The 22,438-nt window shown below is 49.8% G+C and overlaps 1 protein-coding gene across 6 annotated transcripts in view; it reads right to left on the reverse strand.

Annotated features, from left to right (window-relative positions):
• Window positions 1-22,438, reverse strand: part of TBC1D9B (TBC1 domain family member 9B) — a 51,622-nt gene that overhangs the window by 28,099 nt on the left and 1,085 nt on the right. For 5 of the 6 annotated variants that reach the window (XM_032270208.1, XM_032270207.1, XM_032270210.1 and 2 more), the window contains exons 2-7: window positions 20,042-20,152; window positions 14,622-14,740; window positions 6,434-6,662; window positions 5,282-5,540; window positions 3,460-3,667; window positions 184-396 (exon numbers count right to left, since the gene is read on the reverse strand). In XM_032270208.1, coding sequence (XP_032126099.1) covers window positions 184-396; window positions 3,460-3,667; window positions 5,282-5,540; window positions 6,434-6,662; window positions 14,622-14,740; window positions 20,042-20,152 — 1,139 coding nt within the window. The remainder of the gene's footprint in view (window positions 1-183; window positions 397-3,459; window positions 3,668-5,281; window positions 5,541-6,433; window positions 6,663-14,621; window positions 14,741-20,041; window positions 20,153-22,438) is intronic. The other variant, XM_032270211.1, reaches the window with a different exon arrangement.

Consider the following 22,438-nt stretch of genomic DNA (forward strand, 5'->3'; position numbering starts at 1 on the left):
GGCTGTGATGTTGCTGGGCAGCATGAGGCTGGGCTAGGGGTCTCTTGCCAGCTGTCACACATCAGCCCCCAGCCCAAGGCCCACAGCAGACACCATGGGATCAGGCTGCAGCAGGGAGGCTGATGGCTGCCCTGGCTCTTCCTGGGCCCAACTCGACCCTGCTGCTCCCAAGGGGCTTCTCACCTCTGTGCTAGGGTCCACAACACTGGCTTTCCTGCTTCCGACGATGCCACCTGGCTGCTTGGATGGCGTTTTCTGGAGGAAGTCAGAGATCCTCTGAACCAAGAAATCACGGTCTTTCAGGTTGGCAAACAGGAATGTCATTTTGCTTTTGGTGCTGATGGACAGGGGGCTGGGCAACACGCTGGAGCTGTCAGCTTTTTCGACAATGGTCACCTGAGAAGGCAGAAACACTCTTTTCGGTGTCTGCATCTCAGGCCCTACAGCTGGGTATGGTTTGTGAATGAGAGACTGTCCTGCAGCTGTCCTCTCCTGGGCACAATGCAGTGAGTGGCCTGACTCTGCAACCTGCTGCATGTAACCTCGAGCAAGCTGCTTGAGCCTCTAAGGTCCCATTTTTCCTGTCAATGGGGGCAAGCACACTGGCCGTGCAGGGCGGTTCTGAGGATGATGATGTAAAGTGCTCAGCCCATGCTCATGGGCCAGCAGCATGTTCATTCTGTCCCTCCTTTCATCTGGGAGCTGCTGGCCTTTACTGGCTCTCAGAAGGCTATACTAAAGCAGGGCAAGCAGTTCCTTGCTTGCAGGACTGTCCCCTGCACTTGCTCCCAGGGAACACTTTTTGACAGCAGGGGTCCTGGAGCTCAGCTCTGAACCCCTCTGAGGCATGGAGGGCACAGGACAGGCTTTCAGTGGACACCTCTTCAGAGCCCAAGGTCTGGCAGGGAGATGACGAGGGACATACTAGCTGCGCACAGTCATCAGGGGTGAGTGCTGGCAAGAGGGCAGGCTGGGTGGCCCCAGGGAGCTCTGCACTGAGGACACCTATGGGGAGGCGGCCACTGAGCTAAGGCCTGGTCCAGCCAGGTGAGTGCTGGCAGGGGGCATAGCAGTCACCCTGCAGAGGGGGGTGGGACTGCCTAAGGGAGGAAGAGAAGGCCAGAGAAACCAGGACAGCATGAGTGGGGGCAGGGTGAGTGTGCATGTGTACTTTTTATGTCTGTGTGTGAACATATACATGTGGACATGTGCATACATGGGGTATGCCTGGGCACAGGTCTGAGAGGGGGCAGAGGCTCAAAGAAGGCCTCACAGGTCACAGGAGGCAGGTGGGAGAAGATACTAGAGGACTCTAAGCAGGGTGGCAACATGCTTTGACTTGACATTTTAAATTTCACTGGCTGCTGTAGGAGGATGCGTCATAAAGGGGCTAAGTGTGTTGGGCCAGGTGCAGGGGCTCACGTGTGTAATCCCAGCACTTTGGGAGGCTGAGGAGGGAGGATCACTTCAATCCAGGAGTTTGAGACTAGCCTGGGCAAAATGGTGAACCCCTGTCTCTGTTAAAAAAACCAGCTAGGTGTGGTGGCGTGCATCTGCTGTCCCAGCTACTTGGGAGGTCAAGTTGGGAGAATCACTTAAGCCCAGGAGATCGATGCTGCAGTGAGCCATGATCACACCACTGCACCCCCACCTAGGTAAGAGTGAGAGCCTGTCTTTAAAAACAACAAAAACAAAAACAAAAAAAGAGGGGGGCGGGGGTTAAATGTGGTTAGGGAGTGTCTAAAGCAGATGATGGTGTCTTAGCTAGTGGCGGTGGAGAGGAAAGGCTGAGCTCTGTGGGGCAAGCTGGCAGGACATGTTGTAGGTAGAGGACACAGGGAGGAGGAAGGGGTCAGAATCTAGGCTGATACATAGATTTTACCTGGGCAAAGGGTGGAAGTGGGGTCACTTCCCGAGGGAAGCTTAGAAGGGCATGGTTGGGAGTGAAATTCAAGAGCCCACTAGACCCATAGAATGAACTGCGTGCTCAGGAGCCTGCAGGCTGGAACGTGGGGGAGCAGGTGTGTTGAGGGGTCAGCACTGGCTGAGCACGCTACCTCCACCTTTACCAGGTGCAGAGCCCCGTCACCAGAGCACACCCAGCCCTCCAGGGTGGGCTAGTCCTGCTCCCCAAGCTCAGCCAGGGCTCTCTACCATCACAGATGTCAAGAGCCCGGCAGGACAAATTCAAATGGCGCCTCAGGTGTCAGGAAGACCCCTAGGCCTGGGGGCCAGGTCAGTACAGTGCCTAGAACAGATCCACAGGGCCCTGGTGCTAAAAGAATATGAGGTCTGGGTCACACCTGAGCCTCTCAAACTGGAGCTTTTGGAGCTATGGCTCTTCTGAGTTCCTTCCCTCTGACTTCCCTTGGGGAAACTGAGGCAGCAACTCTCCCACACCTATTCTCGGCCACACTTACAACTTGAGGGCTTTGTGCAAATGCCAGGGAAGAATCTTTTTTTTTCAGACAGTCTCACTCTGTTGCCCAGGCTGGAGTACAGTGGCGCAATCTCAGCTCACCACAACCTCCGCTCCTGGGTTCAAGTGATTCTCCTCCCTCAGCCTCCGGAGCAGCTGGGACTACAGGTGCGTGTGCCATCATGCCCAGTTAATTTTTGTACTTTCAGTAGAGACGGGGTTTCACTACGTTGGCTAGGCTGGTCTGGAACTCCTGACCTCGTCGTGATCAGCCAGCCTTGGCCTCTCAAAGTGCTGGAATCACAGGTGTGAGCCACCATGCCCAGCCTTCACTTGCTTCTTATAATTAAAGTCAGTGCCCTGCTTGGCCACAAGGAAAAGGAGGCCTTTGGACCTGTCCTGAGTCAGTCTCATGCCTTCTGTTTGGGTGGGGGCCCTTGTCCTTGCTGTCCACATCCCTTCACTGCAGTGCAGGACAGATCGCCTTGTTCCCACCAGGGTCACTGTGGAAGCCCAAGAAACCCAAGAAGGAGCTAGTGAGAGCCAACCCTGCCCAATAGGGGAGGGCTGACCTCTGATGGCCTGCTGGAGCCTGAGCCACAGCCAAGGTGGTGTGTCCGGAGAGAACTGGTGAGGTGGCCTCTGAAAGTGACATGTGCGACTGGTATAGGTACATGGCCCTTTAAGCCCAGCCACAGAGCAGTGCTTTGCCAAAATTCAACTGCAGGGCACAGAAGGCAGGCCTGATAGAAACTCATGCGTGGGAGGCCCTGTCTCCACTAGGCAAGTGACCTGATAGGGCAAGGAGTGTGCCCCCACCATGTTGCCTGCCTCCCCCACAGGGCAGGTGACTGTGGAGGGGCTCACTCAGCCTACACCCTCCACCTGTCCCATGACTGAGTGACATGTGACTGCCTGGGCCGGGGCCTCTTCCCAGGTGCCCCTCAGCGAGCCACAGCAGAGCAGGATAGGCTGGTCCCTGAGCCCACGGATCCCTTGGGCCTGGAAAGGCCTTGGCCCCTCAACCAGGGGATGCTGACCTCCCTCAGGGGTATGATGAGGTGGCATGCATCTTCCTCCTTGCTGGCAAAGCAGATGTAGTTGTTGGAGATGAACATCTGGCCGGGGATGTGCAGCTTGTTAAACGGTGTCCACAGGGTACAGCCTGTGTGGCCGTCCAGCTGCTCATCCCTGGGCAGCCGGAACGTGGCTCGGTAGCATTCATTCTTGGCTCGGGCATCCAGGTCTCTGGGGAAACAAGGTGGGAGGACAGGAGGAAAGGGGACAAAGTCAGGACCAGCACACTCTCAAGGAGGCAATGGGGCCTCCCCAGCCCTCAGTTTCCACATCAGATTCAGGATCCCTGAGGTTCTCCCTTGAGCAAGTCATGCTCAGGGACCTTAGAGTTCAATAAAAGATGCATACTGAGTGACCAGGCAGAAGGTGAAACAGTCACATAACCAGTGAAGTGGCCAGCCATCTGTTCTGAGACTGCTTTGAAAAGGACACCTAGATGCTGGCCTGGCAATGTGCAACCCATCCCTCAGTAATGAAGGGCAGGCAGAGCCCAGAGTGCTGGCACTGGGTCCCACTCAGATGGGGGGCCTGGGGCAGCTCTTCCACCTTGGACAGGCCTAACCCCATAGGGAGGAATTGAAATCTAGGTGAGGAGCTCCCCACAGGGAGCTGTGGAGCTAAAACTAAAGCATGTAGCTGCTAACAGAAAAGCACACCTGTGTATCTAATGGCTGTGACAGGTGTCTGGCCCAGGCCCTCACCCCTTCAGTGGTTCTGTCCATACAAACTCTCCCAGCTCCAAAGGGAGCCTCCTGCCTACCCTGGGTTACAGCAGCCTGACCAGGGCTTGACTGCACTCTCACCAACAGTGCCAGGCACAGTCATGTTCTATCTCTGCTTGTGTTCTTTCCAAAAGGTCCCACAAGCCAACCTGCCACTCGCATCCCAAGGGCGACATGCTTGCACAATTTTCTGGTCCTGGAGGTGGACCCCAGAGTTTGGGCCTAGACCATGGTCTGTGGGTGCAATGCAGGAAATGATCTGACTGGAATGAGGTCACTGAACACAAGGGTATGAATTTGGCTGGCTGTGCTCAGGCTGGCTATGGGACCCAGGGAACCTCAGGGATCTTGGCCAGCCTCTTGAGTTTCCCATTAAGCTACAACCTAGGAGCCCAAACATAAGCCTGGGATGGCCAGCTGCTATGATGTGTTCCTATCTATCAATCCCCTGGACAGGACAGCAGGGACCTCGGACCCACAAATGGCCCATCTTCCTGGCTGGCTTCAGACCCAGAGGCCTGCTTCCTTATCAAACCCAGGATCCCTGGGGTCCCCATGGCTGTGAGGGGCCTCTGGCGAAGGAGTCTTGGGGTATACAGGAGAGCTGTCAATCACAGTGGGATGGAGGCAGTGCACTTGAGCCCAGATTCACTGAAGCCTTCCTGGGGCGGGGTGTCAGAGTACCCTGGCTGAGGTGGCTACATCCTGACTCCACTGCTCACTGAGGGACCTCAGGCAAGTTACTTAACCTCTCTGTGCCTCAGCTTCCTTGTCTGATACCTAGGGATGTAAGCGCCTCTTTCCATCGTAGGACCAAGAGGAATAAATGGGAAGAACCTCCTCCCCATTAGTGTTATCTTCAAGACATCACAACTCTTTCCTGCTGCCTCTCCACACAGTACTGCAATGATCTGTTAACCTGACTTCCCTCACAAGTGGGGAGCCCGTGACGGGGAAGCGTGGATACCTTCTCCAGGTCTACACACTTGGACCAGGCAGGTCCCAGCCACAGTCAGTGAACCTGGCTCACATGAACCTACCCCAGCCCTAGAGGGCAACGCACCGCTTCAGGGCTGAGATGTTCCTGTGTGGCCGGATGGGCCTAGGCAGGGCCTTGTCCTCCAGGAAGCCCTCGCTGTCCAGCAGCTGCCGCATGGCCAGGTTGGCTAACTGCTCCATGAGCTTGAAGGTCTCGCCGATGTTGAGGAACATGGAGAAGAAGAGCTCCTGGTCACGGGTCTCCACGTGGATGCTCTCAGGGAAGAGCAGGGTGGCGTTCTTCTCCAGACGTGTTATGTCCACCCACTGTACCACGAGGTTCACTGTGTCCACAGGGACAGACACACCGCGTGTTAGGGCCCGGCAGGGTGAGATGCCCATCTGTACCCCAGACCCACCCCAGGGAACTGCTCTCTGGGGGCACTTCCTGTGTGCCCTGGGTGCCCAGGCCTGGTGGGCTGAGTCACACCCTCCATATGGAGAGACCAGGCCACTGAGGTGTCCGCTGCCTTCCAGACCAACCATACACAGTGTCTGCCCCACCAGTGGCTGAAGGTGAAAGGAACGAATGTGAACCACTGAGACCCACCCAGCAGCCCCCTTGAGTGGGAGTGCACTGATGTGTGAACAGTCACAGCACAGCACAGCCTACACAGAGCAGGACCTGGCCCCAGCTGATAGGAGGTGATTGGACACCTGGTTGTGACCGGTAAGCAGCAAATGCAGGAGAGGGCACAGGGAGTCTGTGGGCTGAGGGAGGTGAGGAGGGAGAAGGGCTTGGTAGGCTTGGGGATGGCTAAGACCCTGGGGGCTCTTTGTGGAGCTGCTGGGGAACCAGGCTCCCATCCTGTGGCTGGGGTGTTTGCAGGAAGAGACCTGCAGCAGGTGAGGGCTGTGGCATGCACCCAAGGCAATGCATGACACGCAATCACCAGGAATTCGGGGCAGACGTGTGCCCCAAATATGCCAGCCTGGCAGAAGAGGGCAGGGCAGGAGGCATGTGAAGTCACCATGTGGAGAACCCTATAGCAAGTGGTAGGCATGGTAAAAGTCAGCTGGGAGCAGGTGTACACCTGGCCAAGGCTGGGCAGTCCCACCCCGGGCTGCTAAGGTGGCATTTGGGTTTCAGGGAGATCCCTCTGGTGGCTATGTGGGGATGGAGTATCTGGGGGCCGAGGGCATGGAGGGGCTGGGGCACGCTGAGGGGCTGGCTCACCTTCCTTCCCCAGCAGGAAGGAGTAGAAACACAGGTGGTTGACCGTCAGGTAGAGCCAGCCCTGCCGGGGCACACGGCCCTTCCAGTAGCTGCAGGAGTAGTAATTCACCAGCTTCTCTCCCTCAGGCATCCCAAACTGCTTCCGCATCTTCAGCTCGGCCTCCTTGAACTTCCCGGGGTCCTCGTCTCCCTGGGGCTGCAGGTTCTTGTTCTCTTCTGCAATGATGCCCTGGAGGAAGGCAAGAGGACAAGGGCTTGCCCTGCAAAGTCCTGGACAGATAAAAGGGTGGAGCAGAGGCCCAGGGAACCCAGGACTAAAGGGACCTTGGTCTAAGGGCTACAGAAACAGGTGGTAACAGTCAGTGGCTCTTGCTGGCCTGCAGTCAAGGCGCACGGACAACAGATATTGCCTATGTGACCCTCTAGACAAGTTCCTGCAACTCCCTGAACTATTGTCATCACTGGCTGTGAGCAGAGGCTTTAAAAAAAAAAATTAAGACAGGGTCTCACTCTGTCACCCAGGCTGGAGTGCACTGGCTCAGCCATGGCTCATTGTAGCCTTGACCCAACAGCTGAAGCCATCCTCCTGCCTCAGCATCCTGAGTAGCTGGGACAATAGGAGTACGCCACCATACCTGGAAAATTTTGTACTTTTTGTAGAAATGGGGTTTTCCCATATTGCCCAGGCTGGTCTCAAACTCCTGGGCTCAAGTGATCTGCCTGCCTCAGCCTCCCAAAGTGCTGGGATTACAGTCGTGAGTCACTGTGTGTCTGGCCAATTTTTAAATGAATATTTCCATTCTTTTCTTTTTTTCTTCTTGAGACAGAGTGTCATTCTGTCACCCAGGTTGGAGAGCAGTGGCGCAATCTCAGCTCATTGCAATCTCTGCCTCCTAGGTTCAAGTGATTCTCCTGCCTCAGCCTCCTGAGTAGCTGGGACTACAGGCACACGCTACCACATTCGGCTAATTTTTTGTATTTTTGGTAGAGATGGGGTTTCACTGGGTTAGCCAGGATGGTCTTGATCTATTGACCTCATGATCCACCTGCTTTGGCCTCCCAAAATGCTAAGATTATAGGCATGAGCCACTGTACCTGGCTTTTTTTTTTTTGAGATGGAGTCTCACTCCATCATCCTGGCTGGACGGCAGTGGCACAATCTTAGCTCACGGCAACTTCTGCCTCTCAGGTTCAAGAGATTCCCCTGCCTCAGCCTCCCGAGTAGCTGGAACTACAGGCACGTGCCACCACGCCCAGCTAATTTTTTGTATTTTAGTAGAGATGGGGTTTCACCATGTGGGCCAGGATGGTCTCGTTCTCCTGATCTCGTTATCTGTTCGCCACAGCCTCCCAAAGTGCTGGGATTACAGGTGTGAGCTACCGTGCCTGGCCCATTTCAGTTATTTTCATGTAAAATTGTTGAAACATATTATCCATAAACACGGTAAAAAAAAAATGCATATAGTAGAAATGTGTGTTCAATGAAAAGGGAATGTTCTCTTGTCCTCTGTAGTGACTTTCCTGGTTCCCTCTTGGCATGCGAACACTGATGGATCCATAAGCAAATGCATGTTTTCCTCTTTTCCCCTTTATTTGCCCAAACAGGATCACCTTGTGGCCCTGTTCTGTAAAGTGCTTCTCCCATCACATCCTGGAGGATGTAATACACTTGACCCACTGTCTGCCAGAGGGCTCCTGCCTCTCAGCCCTGCACACAGAACAGCGGCAGGACCCACAGGTTCAGGACCCATCCATACTCCCTCATGGTGTTGCCATTGTTGCTGGGCTTGGGGTGCCCAGAGACATCCCCCTGGGGCACTGAGCTAGCCCCAAGCCTCCTGGGGTAAAAGAGGTCCTCAGTGTCCTCAGCTCAAAATGTACATATTAATTTTCTAGGACAATTACAGGATAAACCAAAGTAAGTCAAGGTCAGTGCAGATGGCTGTGCTGCCACCCGTCGCTCTGTCCATGGGCAGGGAGGACAGCCACAAGCCTCGGTGAGGACTGAAAGGTGGGGCCTGCTCTGATTTCTTCTATTTCTCAGAGCAGCCAGGGAAGGAAATCAGAATATGTCATCCAAAAACATGCCTCTTTGACATAAGTATTTTGAGCTGAAGACAATTAAGTAGCAGCAAACACAGGAAAAGCTCTCTCTGCCTTCCCCCTTTCTGCATAAAAGCTGGATACACATTCACCTTTACCAAAGACAATTCTAGATTCCTATCAGCCCAGAGATGACACCATAAGTGTCTGCAAACAAGCCTTAGTCCATTAGTTTCATCCCATGTTTTTACATTTCTCAGTTTCCTGCCCTTGGAAGCCTAAGCTGTTTTCCTCCGTCCTGTTATTGCTCTTTAAGTGGACTGTTGCTGTGTTAAGAGGCTGTATAAACCCAATTCTAACTAAACTTTTGAGTTTATTTAGAGTTTCTCCCATGAATATATGGGATATATACATTAGTAAACTTCTGCTTTTCTCTTATTAATCTGTCTATTGCAACAGAGCCCCAGACAAGAACCTAAATGGGGAGAAGGAAAAAGGGTTTTTCTTCCCTTCTACTAGCATCACCACAGCTGCGATCTAAACATCTCTCTCCAGGGGCCTTTGGTGCCTCTGCAGAGTGCTCCTACAGGAACCAGGCTACAGGATCTAGTCCTGTGACTGGGAAAAGCCTTGGCAAACACCCTCCTCATTATTAGGGCTCTACCTTGGTTTTCTGCTGCCTCTGATTCTACCCTACTGGGAGGCTGAAAACGTGTCCCAACCATGGAAAGAAAAGAGGCAACCCTGGCCAGCCCACGGTGGCCCAGCCATCTCTGCAGCTATCTCAGCAGCACTGCCCTTCAGGCCACTGTCCCAGGTCAATGGCCTGCTCTGTGCTTCCCTCTGCATTCTTCACCGGGACTCACCAGCCCTGAGCCCACAGGCCATTTTCCAGCCTCCACTCAGGAGGAACAATTCCTACCAAGGGGACTGGCTCATGGGGTTGAAATTTCCTGTTAACAGATAGAATCCACCTGTAAAATCACTGGGTAGATTTTAAATTACGAATGCAATTTCTCTAACAGTTGTAGCATTTTCAGGTTTCCTACTTCTTCCTGAGACCCTGTGCAGTTAAGTTGTATTACATGGTAGGACACACAATGGCTCCACAAAGATGTCCACATCCTAATCCCCAGGATCTTGGAATATGTGACCTACTTAGCAAAAGGAACTTTGCAGAAGTGACTGAAGATCTTGAGAGGGGAGGTGACCCTGACAGAAGGTGAGGTGATGAGAGAAGGAGAGAGGGAGTGGGGTAGATGAAGGGAGAGACTAGCTGAGCTGAAGACGCTATGCTGCTGGCATGAAGATGAAGGAAGGGGCCAAAAACCAAGGAATAGGCAGCTTCTACAAGTTGGGAAAGGAAAGGGAACAATTCTCCCCTCAGAGCCTCTGGAAGAAACACAGCTTGCAGATAACGCCTGGATTTTAGCCAAGTGAGACCAATTCTGGCTTCCTGGCCTCTATGTTACTGTAACATAGTAAATTTGTGAGTTTTTTTTTTTTTTTTAGACGGAGTTTTGTCTTGTTGCCCAGGCTGGAGTGCAATGGTGTGATCTCAGGTCACTGCAATCTCCACTTCCCGGTTCAAGCGATTCTCCAGTCTCAGCCTCCCTAGTAGCTGGGATTACAGAGGCCCACCATCACGCCTGAGTAATTTTTGTATTTTAAGTAGAGATGGGGTTTCGTCATGTTGGCCAGGCTGGTCTCGAACTCCTGACCTCAGGTGATCCGCCTGCTTTGGCCTCCCAAAGTGCTGGGATTACAGATGTGAGCCACTGTGCCTAGCCAAATTTGTGTTCTTTTAAGCCACCAAGTTTATGGTAACTTGTTGCAGAAGCAACCGGAAACCTAATAAATATTATTCTAATAAAGTGCCCATTTTATCTAAAAATTTTTTTTTTTTGAGACAGAGACTCGTTCTGCTACCCAGGCTAAAATGCAGTGGTGCGATCTTGGCTCACTGAAACCTCTGCCTCCCGGGTTCAAGTGATTCTCTTGCCCAGCCTCCCGAATAGGTGGGATTACAGGTGTGTGCCACCACACCCTGCTAATTTTTTGTATTTTCAGTAGAGATGAGGTTTTGCCATGTTGGCCAGGCTGGTCTTGAACTCCTGGCCTCAAGTGACCCACCTGCCTTAGCCTCCCAATGTGCTGAGATTATATGTATGAGCTATCGCGTCCAGCCCTCTTTTGTCTAAATTCTTTTTTTTTTTTTTTTGAGACGGAGTTTCGCTCTTGTTACCCAGGCTGGAGTGCAATGGCGCGATCTCGGCTCACCGCAACCTCCGCCTCCTGGGTTCAGGCAATTCTCCTGCCTCAGCCTCCTGAGTAGCTGGGATTACAGGCACTCGCCACCATGCCCAGCTAATTTTTTTTTGTAGTTTTAGTAGAGACGGGGTTTCACCATGTTGACCAGGATGGTCTCGATCTCTTGACCTCGTGATCCACCGCGCCCGGCCCTTGTCTAAATTCTTAAAGGTACTGGTTTAAGGCTGTTTGTTATCCTGTCTCTATTTAGAGCTTTGCGTTTTTTTTTACAGATGCTCCTCATGGTGTATCCCCAACACTGCATATTTGAGGTTTCTCTCTTTTGTCTTGGGTCCCTTTTGCTATAGGTTTGCTAATATTTGGGGATCTGTTGCTCTTCTCTATGGTTCCCTTGTTTTCTACAGAAATAACATTGGCCCTCTATTATTTCCTTCTGTCTTACTTCTTGGTTTCTCTGGAGTCCTTTTTCTAACTTACTGGACACTTGGCTCATTTATTTTCATTCATCCTTCGTTTATAAGATTGAAAGCTTTAAATTTCCTTCTCTGTATTGCTCTCACTGATCCCACATATACTGATAAGTAGTATCTCAATTATTTTCTTTTTTTTGAGATGGAGTCTCACTGTTGCCTAGGCTGCAGTGCAGTGGTATGATCTCAGCTCACTGCATCCTCTGCCTCCTAAATCCAAGTGATTCTCCTGCCTCAGTCTCCCAAGTAGCTGGGACTACAAGTGCCCAACACCACATGCAGCTACTTTTTTTTTTTTTTGAGGCGGAGTTTCACTCTTGTTACCCAGGCTGGAGTGCAATGGCGCGATCTCGGCTCACCGCAACCTCCGCCTCCTGGGTTCAGGCAATTCTCCTGCCTCAGCCTCCTGAGTAGCTGGGACTACAGGCACGCGCCACCATGCCCAGCTAATTTTTTGTAGTTTTAGTAGAGACGGGGTTTCACCATGTTGACCAGGATGGTCTTGATCTCTTGACCTCGTGATCCACCCGCCTCGGCCTCCCAAAGTGCTGGGATTACAGGCTTGAGCCACTGCGCCCGGCCTACTTTTTTTTTTTTTTGAGACAGAGCCTTGCTCTGTCACCCAGGCTGCAGTGCGGTGGCATGATCTCAGCTCACTGTAACCTCTGCCTCCCGGGTTCAAGCAATTCTCCTGACTTAGTCTCCCAGTAACTAGGATTACAGACATGTGTCACCACGCCCAGCTAATTTTTGTATTTTTAGTAGAGACAGAGTTTCACCATGTTTGCCAGGCTGGTCTCAAACTCCTGACCTTATGATCCGTCCACCTTGGCCTCCCAAAATGCTGGGATTACAGGTGTGAGCCACCATGCCCGGCCACCAGCTGCTTTTAAAAAAATTTTTAGCCAGGCACGGTGGTTCACACCTGCAATCTCAGCACTTTGGGAGGCCAAGGCGAGCAAATCACTTGAGGTCGGAAGTTTGAGACCAGCCTGACCAGCATGGAGAAACCCCATCTCTACTAAAAATACAAAAAATTAGCCAGGCATGGTGGTGCATGCCTGTAATCCCAGCTACTTGGGAGGCTGAGGCAGGAGAATGGCTTGAACCGGGGAGGCAGAGGTTGCAGTGAGCCGAGATCGGGCCATTGCACTCCAGCCTGGGCAACAAGAGCAAAATTCCATCCCAAAAAAAGAATTTTTTTTTAGTAGACAGGATTTTCCCATGTTGGCCAGGCTGGTCTCGAACTCCAGCCTCAAGTGATCCACCGGTCTTGGCCTCCCAAAGTGCTGGGATTACAGGCATGAGCTACCACACTTGGCCTCAATTCTAAACATTTTCTAATTTCTATTTCTTCCTTGGCTTATGAGTCATTTAGAGTTTGTTCTGCTGATTCATTTGTTGGGCCAGGCATATAGGAGGCAGTGAATAATGCCATGACTACTATTATTATCATCGCCCAATTGCTTACCAGAGAGTAAAGGCTTGCTTCTGCTCTCTACATCTGTTTTCCTAGAGACAGAGGCAACCAGGTCTCATCTTGAACCCCAAAGTGCACCAAGAAGACCTGAGAAACTTGGTAATGTCTGCTGAGGCTTAGGAAGTTCTGTTATCAGGAATTTACAAGGGCCTGCCCAAAGCAACTTTGTACCACGTGACTGTGACCTAGTAAGAGCCCTCCCATGAATCTAACTTAAGGCAATAACCAAACAGAAAAAAAAGATACATACATTCAGGCCAGCTGTGGTGGCTCATGCCTGTAATCCCAGAACTTTGGGAGACCAAGGCAGGCAGATCACTTGAGGTCAGGAGTTTGAGACCACTCTGGCCAACATGGCAAAACCCCGTATCTACTTTTTTTTTTTTTTTTTGAGATGGAGTCTTCCTCTGTCACCCAGGCTGGAGTGCAGTGATGTGATCTCTACTCATTGCTACCTCTGCCTGCCGGGTTCAAGCAAGTCTCCTGTTTCAGGTCCCAAGTAGATGAGAGTATAGGTGCATGCCATCATACCCGGTTAATTTTTGTATTTTTAGTAGAGATAGGGTTTTGCCATGTTAGCCAGGCTACTCTCGAACTCCTGACCTCAGGTGATCCACCCACCTCAGCCTCCCAAAGTGCTGGAATTACAGGTGTGGGCCACTGCGCCCAAACCCCGGTCTCTACTAAAATTACAGAAATTAGCTCAGCGTAGTGGTACGTGCCTGTAATCCCAGCTACTTGGGAGGCTGAGGCAGGAGATTCGCTTGAACTTGGGAGGTGTAGGTTGCAGTGCGCTAAGACTGTGCTACTGCACTCCAGCCTAGGCAACAGATGAGACGCTGTCTCAAAAAAAAAAAGACATACACATTCACATAAATGATCATTATTCCGTTAATTATCCCCAAGAGGAAACAACTTAGAGATCACCATGAGTTTTTACACACTGCTATAATTTTCATAACCATTGCTTTGATGGCTACAAAATATTGAATTAAGTATACCATATATAACTTATATGATTTAATAAGTACCTTGAACACACAGCACTTAGCACAATGAGCATACATAAAGTCCTCAGTAAATGTCAGCATCTACTATTACTCTTATGTTGCAGAGGAGAGAACAGCTGCTTTCCTCCCTTATCATGGGATCAGGAGGCATCGTTTCCAGTCTTTTTGGGAAACATATTAAACTGTGTTTTTATATATATAATGTATATTGAATATATATATATATATATATAAATATATATATATATATAAATATATATGGGTGTGTGTATATATACACACATATAAATATAAATAAATAAATAAATATATATACACACACACACACACATATATATATATATATATTTTTTTTTTTAAAGACGAGGTCTCGCTATGTTGTCCAGGCTGGTCTCAAACTCCTGGGCTCAAATGATCCTCCTGCCTTGCCTTCCAAAGTGCTGGGATTACAGATGTGAGCCACCATACCTGGCCCTTTAAACTGTATATTCTGCATATATAAATACACTCTAGGGTAAACTCCAAGAAATGGAAATTTTGGGTAAAGGATGTGTGTCTTTTAAAATAACGTTAGTTTTATAATAAAAATAACTCAAAATATCCTATTGTTTCCAGCGTCTCTTTTGGCAAACAGAACTGTCTATCTACATACGCCTTCCAAGGCACTTAGGTAGGAATGGAAGCCCCAAGCTAGGCTTCAGTAGCCTCCAGGTCCCAGCCAGGGTAAGAAGGGGTTTTCCTGGGTCATGAGTTCCTCTGTCCCTTTCAACTCCAAGAGAAGGAGCACTGACACTTCAGTCTCCACCTCTGAAAAATTGGGACACACCCTACATTGTGAAGATTAAATAGGATAATACACAAGAGTATTGCCGGCCAGGGAAGGGTGAGAACAGGGAGTGGCACATAAACCTTACATGTATCTTGCCCTTGACGAAGGTGGTGATATCTTCCTCACTGTCAAAGATGGACAGTGTCTGGAGCAAGTTATTTTCCAGCCATTCCCAGTGTTTTGTGATCTCTTTGCGCGAAGAACCTAGAAGAGGTTTGGTGAAGTAAAAGAAAAACAATAAATTCACCGGGCCTTAAACACAAATTCAAAGAAGCGAGATGAAAGTGGGCAATCTAATTTGCTAAATCATAGCAACTAAAATCTTCAAGCTGCTTAGTCTTTTCCTTCTTAAGCTTATGAATATGTATATAACCGAAGTAATAAATGGTCCTGGTAAAAAACAAAAAATTAAAATGTCCAGGCGGAATCACAGTCATGTGGAGAGAATGTTTCCACCTGTCCCTGAAGCCAACAGTGAGAGTCAGTTTCCTGTGTGTCCTAGAAATAGTATGTGCGTCTGAAAGCTTACTTATACTTTTCCTCATGTTGAAAGAACTTAATGTGGCCTTCGCTATGTATGTGTTAATCAGACACAGTCACACTTTGTATAAATGAGTCCAGCTCTTTCCTGAGAATCCAGGTGTCCACAGGTAGCAGCCGGAGCTTCCTACAAGAATCCAGGCCCCTGGCCTCCTAGGCGCCTGCTGGGCAGGCAAGTAGCTATTGTCCCTCTGTTCAGTTTCTCCTGGCCACCCTCTTCCCCAGTGTCTGGCCCACCTAGGAGGGAGGGGGTCCCTGTACTCCACAGGCCCAGTGGAAATAAAAAAATATAGAGAAAGTCTGGGTGCCATGGCTGATGCCTATAATCCCAGCACTTTGGGAGGCCAAGGTAGGAGGATCGTTTGAGCCCAGGAGTTCAAGACCAGCACGGGCAGCATGGCAAAACCAAAAATACAAAAAAATTAGCTGGGCGTGGTGGCATGTGCCTATGGTCCCAGCTACTCAGGATGCTGAGGCAGGACTGCTTGATCCTGGGAGGCTCAGTGCAGCCTGAGTGACAAAGTGAGACCCCATCTCCAAAAAAACAGAACACACAAAACAAAAATGTAGAAATGGCAGCACGATGCCACTTCCAAAGGGTAGAACTGTTTGCTCTCATCAAGGAACTGGGGAAGAAGCCACAGGGGAAGAGCAAAGGGATGAGAGATCTCTGCCTGGACTGGCTTCCCTTACCCCTAGCACCTGTTTCTGGGGCTTTGCCCATGCTGAATGAACACAAGGATGAGGAGTGAATGACACCCTGAATCGTTCTCAGCTGTCCAGGGGTGGGATAGAAGGCCCACCCACCGGGCATGCAGAAAGCCTTGGCCAAGACACGAGTCCAGTGTGACCATGAACCAGATGTTTCTGCTGGGGTGCCTTCCCCTGGCCACCCTCCTTCCCTATGTGACCATGCTCTTCTGCCAGCTAGAGATAGCTCCAACCCTCCCTCCAGGCCACGCTGGGCCTGTCACCTACTCCATCCCATGGCACCTGCTTATAAGTGTCACAGCCCGGCTCTTCTGCTTGGGGCTGATCTGTTTGCTTTGTCAAATCTCCTCAAGCAGACCCTGACCTAAGAAGCAAGGCCACAGGACAGATCCTCCCCTGATGGGCCTCGGGGAGGATGCCCATGGGAAAATGATTGTACCCAGAGTCACATAGCTTGCAGTGAGTCACAAAAGGCCCCAGAATTACTCCTGGAAACCCCTTATGTTATCTGTAATTTACTTTTAACTTTTTTTCATTTTTCTTTGCATTTCTATAATAGCCTCCTTTCCCTGATGCACAGAGGACCAGGCCTAGTTGGTAGGTAGAGATTTCTTTTTCATTCTCTTTGCCAGGAACCCACAGTTCAATCTGGAAGTCAGATTTACTTGTGGTACAAGTCTACTGTATCATTTTCTTTTACACATACATTCCTAGAAAACTAAAACAGAAGAAATCTCATAGCTGTCTGTGTAGATGTGTCAGCACTTTAATAAAAAATATTGGCTGGGCGCGGTGGCTCACACCTGTAATCCCAACACTTTGGGAGGCCTAGGTGGGCAGATCACGAGGTCAGGAGATTGAGACCATCCTGGCCAACATGGTGAAACCTCGTCTGTACTAAAAATACAAAAATTAGCTGGGAATGGTGGCGCATGCCTGTATCTCAGCTACTTGGGAGGCTGAGGCAGAAGAATTGCTTGAACCAGGGAGCTGGAGGTTGCAGTGGGCCGAGATCATGCCACTGCACTCCAACCTGGCAACAGAACAAGACTTTGTCTTTAAAAAAAATATATATATATATTTACAGGCCAGTCACAGTGGCTCACTCCTCTAATCCCAGCACTCTGGGAGGCTGAGGCAGGGGTATCACTTGAGCCCAGGAGTTTGAGACCAGCCTGGGCAACAGGGCTGTCTCTACGAAAAATAGAGAAAATTAGTCAGGCATGGTTGCTTGGGCCTGTAGTCCCAGCTAATCAGGAGGCCGAGGTGGGAGGATTGCTTCAGCCAGGGAGCTGCAGTGAGCTGTGACTGTACCACAGCACTCCAGCCTGGGCAAGAGAGAGACTGTCTCAAAAACAATTTTTGTTGTTAAACATATGTGCACTAAAAAAATATTAGTTATAAATAACTCAATCTTCATTTAATACTAAGAAAACGAACTACTCAATCTCTATGCTAGGTACTGGGAATAAACATAATAGCTAATTAGAGTATTAAATGCTATTTCTGTTTTCAGAGTTTTCCATGGATTATCTTATTTCATTCTCAGAACACAGTGGAGAAAGGTACCATTAATTTCATTTTAATAGATGAAGCTGAGGCACAGAGAGGTGAAATAAGTTACCCAAGGTCACACAGCAGGGAAGCGATCAAACCAGAATCCTAACCCTGGCTGCCTGGCTGCAGAGCCTGCCCTCACCCTTGGGAGCTCCCAGCCTCATGGGCTTCTGTGTAAAAGAGTGCGCAGACACATCAAGTCCTGAGGAGTAAGAAGGAAGGATGGGTCTGTGGAGTCTGGGCAGTTCTCAGCAGAGCAGGAAGGAAGGTTAGCTGGCATGGTGGACACTATGCATAGCAGCCAGGAGGAGTGTGGCTCCTCCAGGCCCTGCAACTGTGTAGTCTGGCTGAAGGTCAGGCTGTGAGTTGCGAAGAAGAAGCCAGAAATGGAGGCAGGCAGACCCCCAGGAGTCCTCAAGCACCAAGCTCAAGGGGCAGGACTCACTGGGCAGGTGCTGGCGGGGCCATGCCTGGTTTTGGTGAGCTGCTTCTAGCCTGGCTTGCAGCAAAGGGAGGTGCAGCCAGGGCCAGTACAGGGCTTTGGACCCGACAGGATGGTGTGGCATGGGGCTGTGTACACAGGCTCCGAAGTGTGGCTGTGGCTGGGCCCCTCCAGAGCCCCAGGCCCACTGTGATTAAAAAGATTCCCCCTCTGCCCCTCAAACTTTTCTCTCCCCAGGGAGGGGCAGCTCTTGCTGCCAGAGATGAAAATCTCAAGGGCCCATGTTAAAGTAGCTCCTCTCCTCATCAGCAGATACCAACCTCCTGGCCGGCTCAGAAATGTTCCCCTCCCCACAGGAAACCCCTCCTCTGGCAAGCAAACTCTTGCTGCCCCCAGGGCCCACTCAGGCTCTGCAACCGGAGACCTGGGGTCTAACTGGACTTCCCTACTTGGCCTCAGGCAGACTCCTCTTCCTAACTCTTACTGAGTTATTCAGTCCTTCATGGAAGAAGGGCACTGCTGGTCAAGATGCCCATGCAGAGCATCTACCTGGGAGTGGGGCTGTTCCTGGGGCACAACCTGCCCTGTGCTTTTACTCCCTTGACCCTTCCCCTCCTGAAGCTGGAGTCTAGCCATGAGGTTGACAAACTTTTGTTTGTATCATCATCTTCTCCCAGCCCTTCAAGGGAAACCACTATCCTGGAGAACAATGGCATCGTGGCTTCTGCTTCAGAGAGGTACTGAGAGGGTCCAACTGCAGCTGTGTGACTTTGAGCAGGTTACCCAATCCCTCCAGGCCAGAGTTTCTTCACCTTCAATATAGAGAAGACAGAAGTACTTATGCCTTCTGGAGCTGCCAGGTGGTTCAGGCAAGTGCCTGGCACACAGGAAGCACTGTCTGAGTGTCAGCTAGTACTGTCATTTTCTCAGAGCAAACTCAGCCCAGCAGGTGCCCACTGAAAGGGGACTTTCCTCCGCACTCCTGGAAGGGTGGGTGCGCTTCTACCTAGGAGGACAACTACAGAAGATTCTCATTATTCAGGTGGTTAGATTCTGTAAAATGGCTGTGAACACTGCGTTAGCGAATCCTGAAGCAGTACCCTAGGATAATACAGGGTTAGGTTTCTCGAGCCTCGAATCACACTTTTGTCAACTGACGGATACTTAACTGTTTTACATGTGTTTCTGTTTAAAGATACCCTATTTAATACGTATCACTGGCAGGGCATGGTGGCTCATGCCTGTAATGCCGGCACTTTGGGAGGTCAAGGGAGGCAGATCACGATGTCAAGAGAGGGAGACCGTCCTTGTCAACATAGTGAAACCCTAGAAACCCTATCTCTACTAAAAATACAAAAATTAGCTGGGTGTGGTGGAGCACACCTGTAGTCCACTCAGGACGCTGAGGCAGGAGAATCACTTGAACCCAGGAGACAGAGTTTGCAGTGAGCCGAGATCGCGCCACTGCACAGCCTGGCAACAGAGCGAGACTGTCTCAAAAAAAAAAAAAAATAATACATATTACTGATTTACTGGCATTGAGCTCGTGGCCAGCAGCACTATCACTCACGCCTGAACAAAGCTGCTTTAAAGCATGGATCTCCTTCACAAGGCACAAACCAGCCTTCTTGCTCTTAGAAATGATAGCACTTTGGCGCTATGCTTAGGAGCCATTTTAAGCAGCCAAGTAACCAGCAACAAGCACAAACATGGCAATGATGAGACCATGAACAGGACATGCGTGTAAAGCAGGAGAGCTGGATCAAGAAGGCAGAGTGTCACCCTGTTCCACCTCAGCTGGGGACATGGGCATCAGGCGACTCAAATTTTTCACTGCTTTGAACATGTATATGTTAGTGAACGTCTCCAAATGACCACAAAATTGCTGGAAGTATTGATTTGGCGACTGCAAATAAATTTCATTGAGTAGGCCAACTTGCAAATATGGAATCTTTGAACAAGGCTGACTATATCTACCTTGAGAAAAGGTGGCATGAGAATGTGTACATTGGCTAGCCCCAAGCCTGTGCCCCCAGAGGTACATGGGGCTGTCCTCTCTTACCCTGTTCCTGTGACCAGTGGAGCTGCCTTCCCAAGCTGGAAGCGAAGACTCCTCTACTTCCCTCTTGCTGGCCTGGCCTGAGCTGTCAGCAGGGAACTTCACCCAGGCATGTGGGCTACACACCCCTCCCTCTTGGCAACGGCCCTTCCAGGGCAGATGCTGTCCAGCACCCCTCACAACTATGGGCACCTACCACAGGCCACTGTCCAGTAGATCTGGGAGTCCTGGGTCTGATGTAGAATGCGGTAAGGGGCCACGCGGGCACTGGAGTCCAGCACCACGTCCAGGGTGCCCACGAGAAGACCTGGGAATAGAGCAGAGAGACATGGAGGGTAAGAGGAGGGGCAGACTGAGGACCCTGAAGGCTGAGTCTGGCCAGAGGCAGACAGGATGGTGATACTACCCAAAGGGTCCAGCCCAAAGAGGGAAACGTCCTGAATTACCCCCACGTTCAAAGGCCTTCAGCCAGCGTCTGATCCTAATCAAAAAAATCCCCTTCTACTTCTTCCTGGAAGTATTTACTTCTCCTGGCTCAGAAACACTTGCAAGGAGAAGCAGATGCAAATTTCATGTGGTCAGAGCTTAAACTTAAATTTAAGGAGTCAAAGCTTAAATTCGGGGAAGCCCTTTTTAAGTATACAAAATTAGACTAGAAAACAAGTATTGCTTTAGAATGTGAAAGTACAGAGTTACACATTAAAGCTAAAAAAGAACAATACCACAAATATCATAAAATCTAGAAAAACAACACAATGTTTTCTTAACTGCCAGATACATCTCCTGAAATCTGTCTTCCCAGACATTTCTGGTAATGTACTCACCGCTTCTTCACAGAACAATGATTCTGCAACATTATTTTCCATATCAAGAACAGAAAGATAACGTCGTTCCTTTGCCACGACTCACTGATTTTTATTACCAACAATTTAAGGAAGTTTCTTTTAGTCTCAAAAATCATAACTGAAGATGCAAATTTTTAGAATTGTCAAATTTGGGAAAATATTGATAGTTTTTTCATTTCTGAACTGAAACATTTTAGGGCAGTTCAAGTTTTCTTCTCATCACATATGTCCATTTGATAGATGACACACATTAACCAGTTTGTGGTAATGCTATCTTTTATTTTTATTTTTTGGTAATGCTATCTTTGTCAGTGTCACTATTTTATGACAAATCAGCAAAAAATATATAGCTTTTACCATTGTCTGATTCACTCCTTTTCACTAACTGAATTATCAAGCCATCTAAATACCTGCCTATTGTTTTTATTTGAAATTTTTTCTTCCTTTTAATGAAGTGCTGCTTTTGGAATTATCTGAAAATATTTTGTTGCCATTTTTCCTGTTGATGTCAGAATAATTTTTATTGATATTACTCAACTTTAACACTTTTGTTTCATAATCCATTAATATTTTTGAGACAGAATCTTGCTCTGTCACCCAAGCTAGAGTGCAATAGTGCTATCTCAGCTCACTGCAACCTCAACTTCATGGGTTCAAGCAATTCTTGTGTCTCAGCCTCCTGAGTAGCTGGGATTATGGGAGGGTGACACCATGCCCCTCTAATTTTTGTATTTTTAGTAGAGATGGGGTTTTGCCATGTTGGCCAAGCTGGATATTCAGATTCTTTAATGAAAAATCTAGGTTGGCATTTTTTTGTTTTTGAAACGAAGAGTCTTGCTCTGTCGCCCACGCTGGAGTGCAATGGCATGATCTCAGCTCACTGCAACTTCCTCCTCCCAAGTTCAAGCAATTCTCTTGCCTCAGCCTCCCGAGCTGGGATTACAGGCATGTGTCACCACAACCAGCTAATTTTTGTATTTTTACAGGCATGTGTCACCACAACCAGCTAATTTTTGTATTTTTTTTAGTAGAATCAGGGTTTCACCGTGTTGGCCAGGCTGGTCTTGAACTCCTCACCTCAGGTGATCCACCCACCTCGGCCTCCCAAAGTGCTGGGATTACAGGCTTGAGCCACCGCTCCTGGCCAGTTGGCATGTTTTCAATAGATGGCTTCAATGAAACCACATCACTGTCTGCGCCTCTTCAGTGAGGACAGTACTCAGGAGGCCACAATACCCATGATGGCACAAGGAAGGCCAGTCAGAGGCCACAGCAAGACACACCAAACCTGGCAGTGGAATGGTTCCCTGGGGGTACCTTGGGATCTCGATCCCGGGGGACACAGAGAGTGAGGTGGAAAGGAGAAGAGCCTGCAGGAAGGAGGTGTACAGAGGCCGGGCTGCACCTGCACCTGCCGTCCAATGAGATGACCCACATAAGCCTGCCGAGCGCAGCATAAGCGCTGCAGGCACGCTAGCGAATCTGACATACTGGCACTCTGGTGGAAGAAAAGGGGCCGGTTCCTCGATTTTTTCAATGGGCTTGCAGTAGCTTCGAGGTTGGCCACAGGGCTGCCATCTAACTCCCACTGAACAGCTGGGTCCAGGAGGCAGGTCCAGGACAGGAGCCCGAGATCCTTGAGGCCCACTGGAAGGGAGCCCGAACCTGAAGGGAACACAGTGTTCCTGGGAACAGAACAGTCTTTTCCACATATAGAAGTGTGGCCCAGGAGAAGCCTCTGTCTGCAT

This window comes from Sapajus apella, unplaced genomic scaffold, assembly GCF_009761245.1.
Source record: "Sapajus apella isolate SASKATOON/1434 unplaced genomic scaffold, GSC_monkey_1.0 scaffold206, whole genome shotgun sequence".
Taxonomy (NCBI): Eukaryota; Metazoa; Chordata; class Mammalia; order Primates; family Cebidae; genus Sapajus; species Sapajus apella.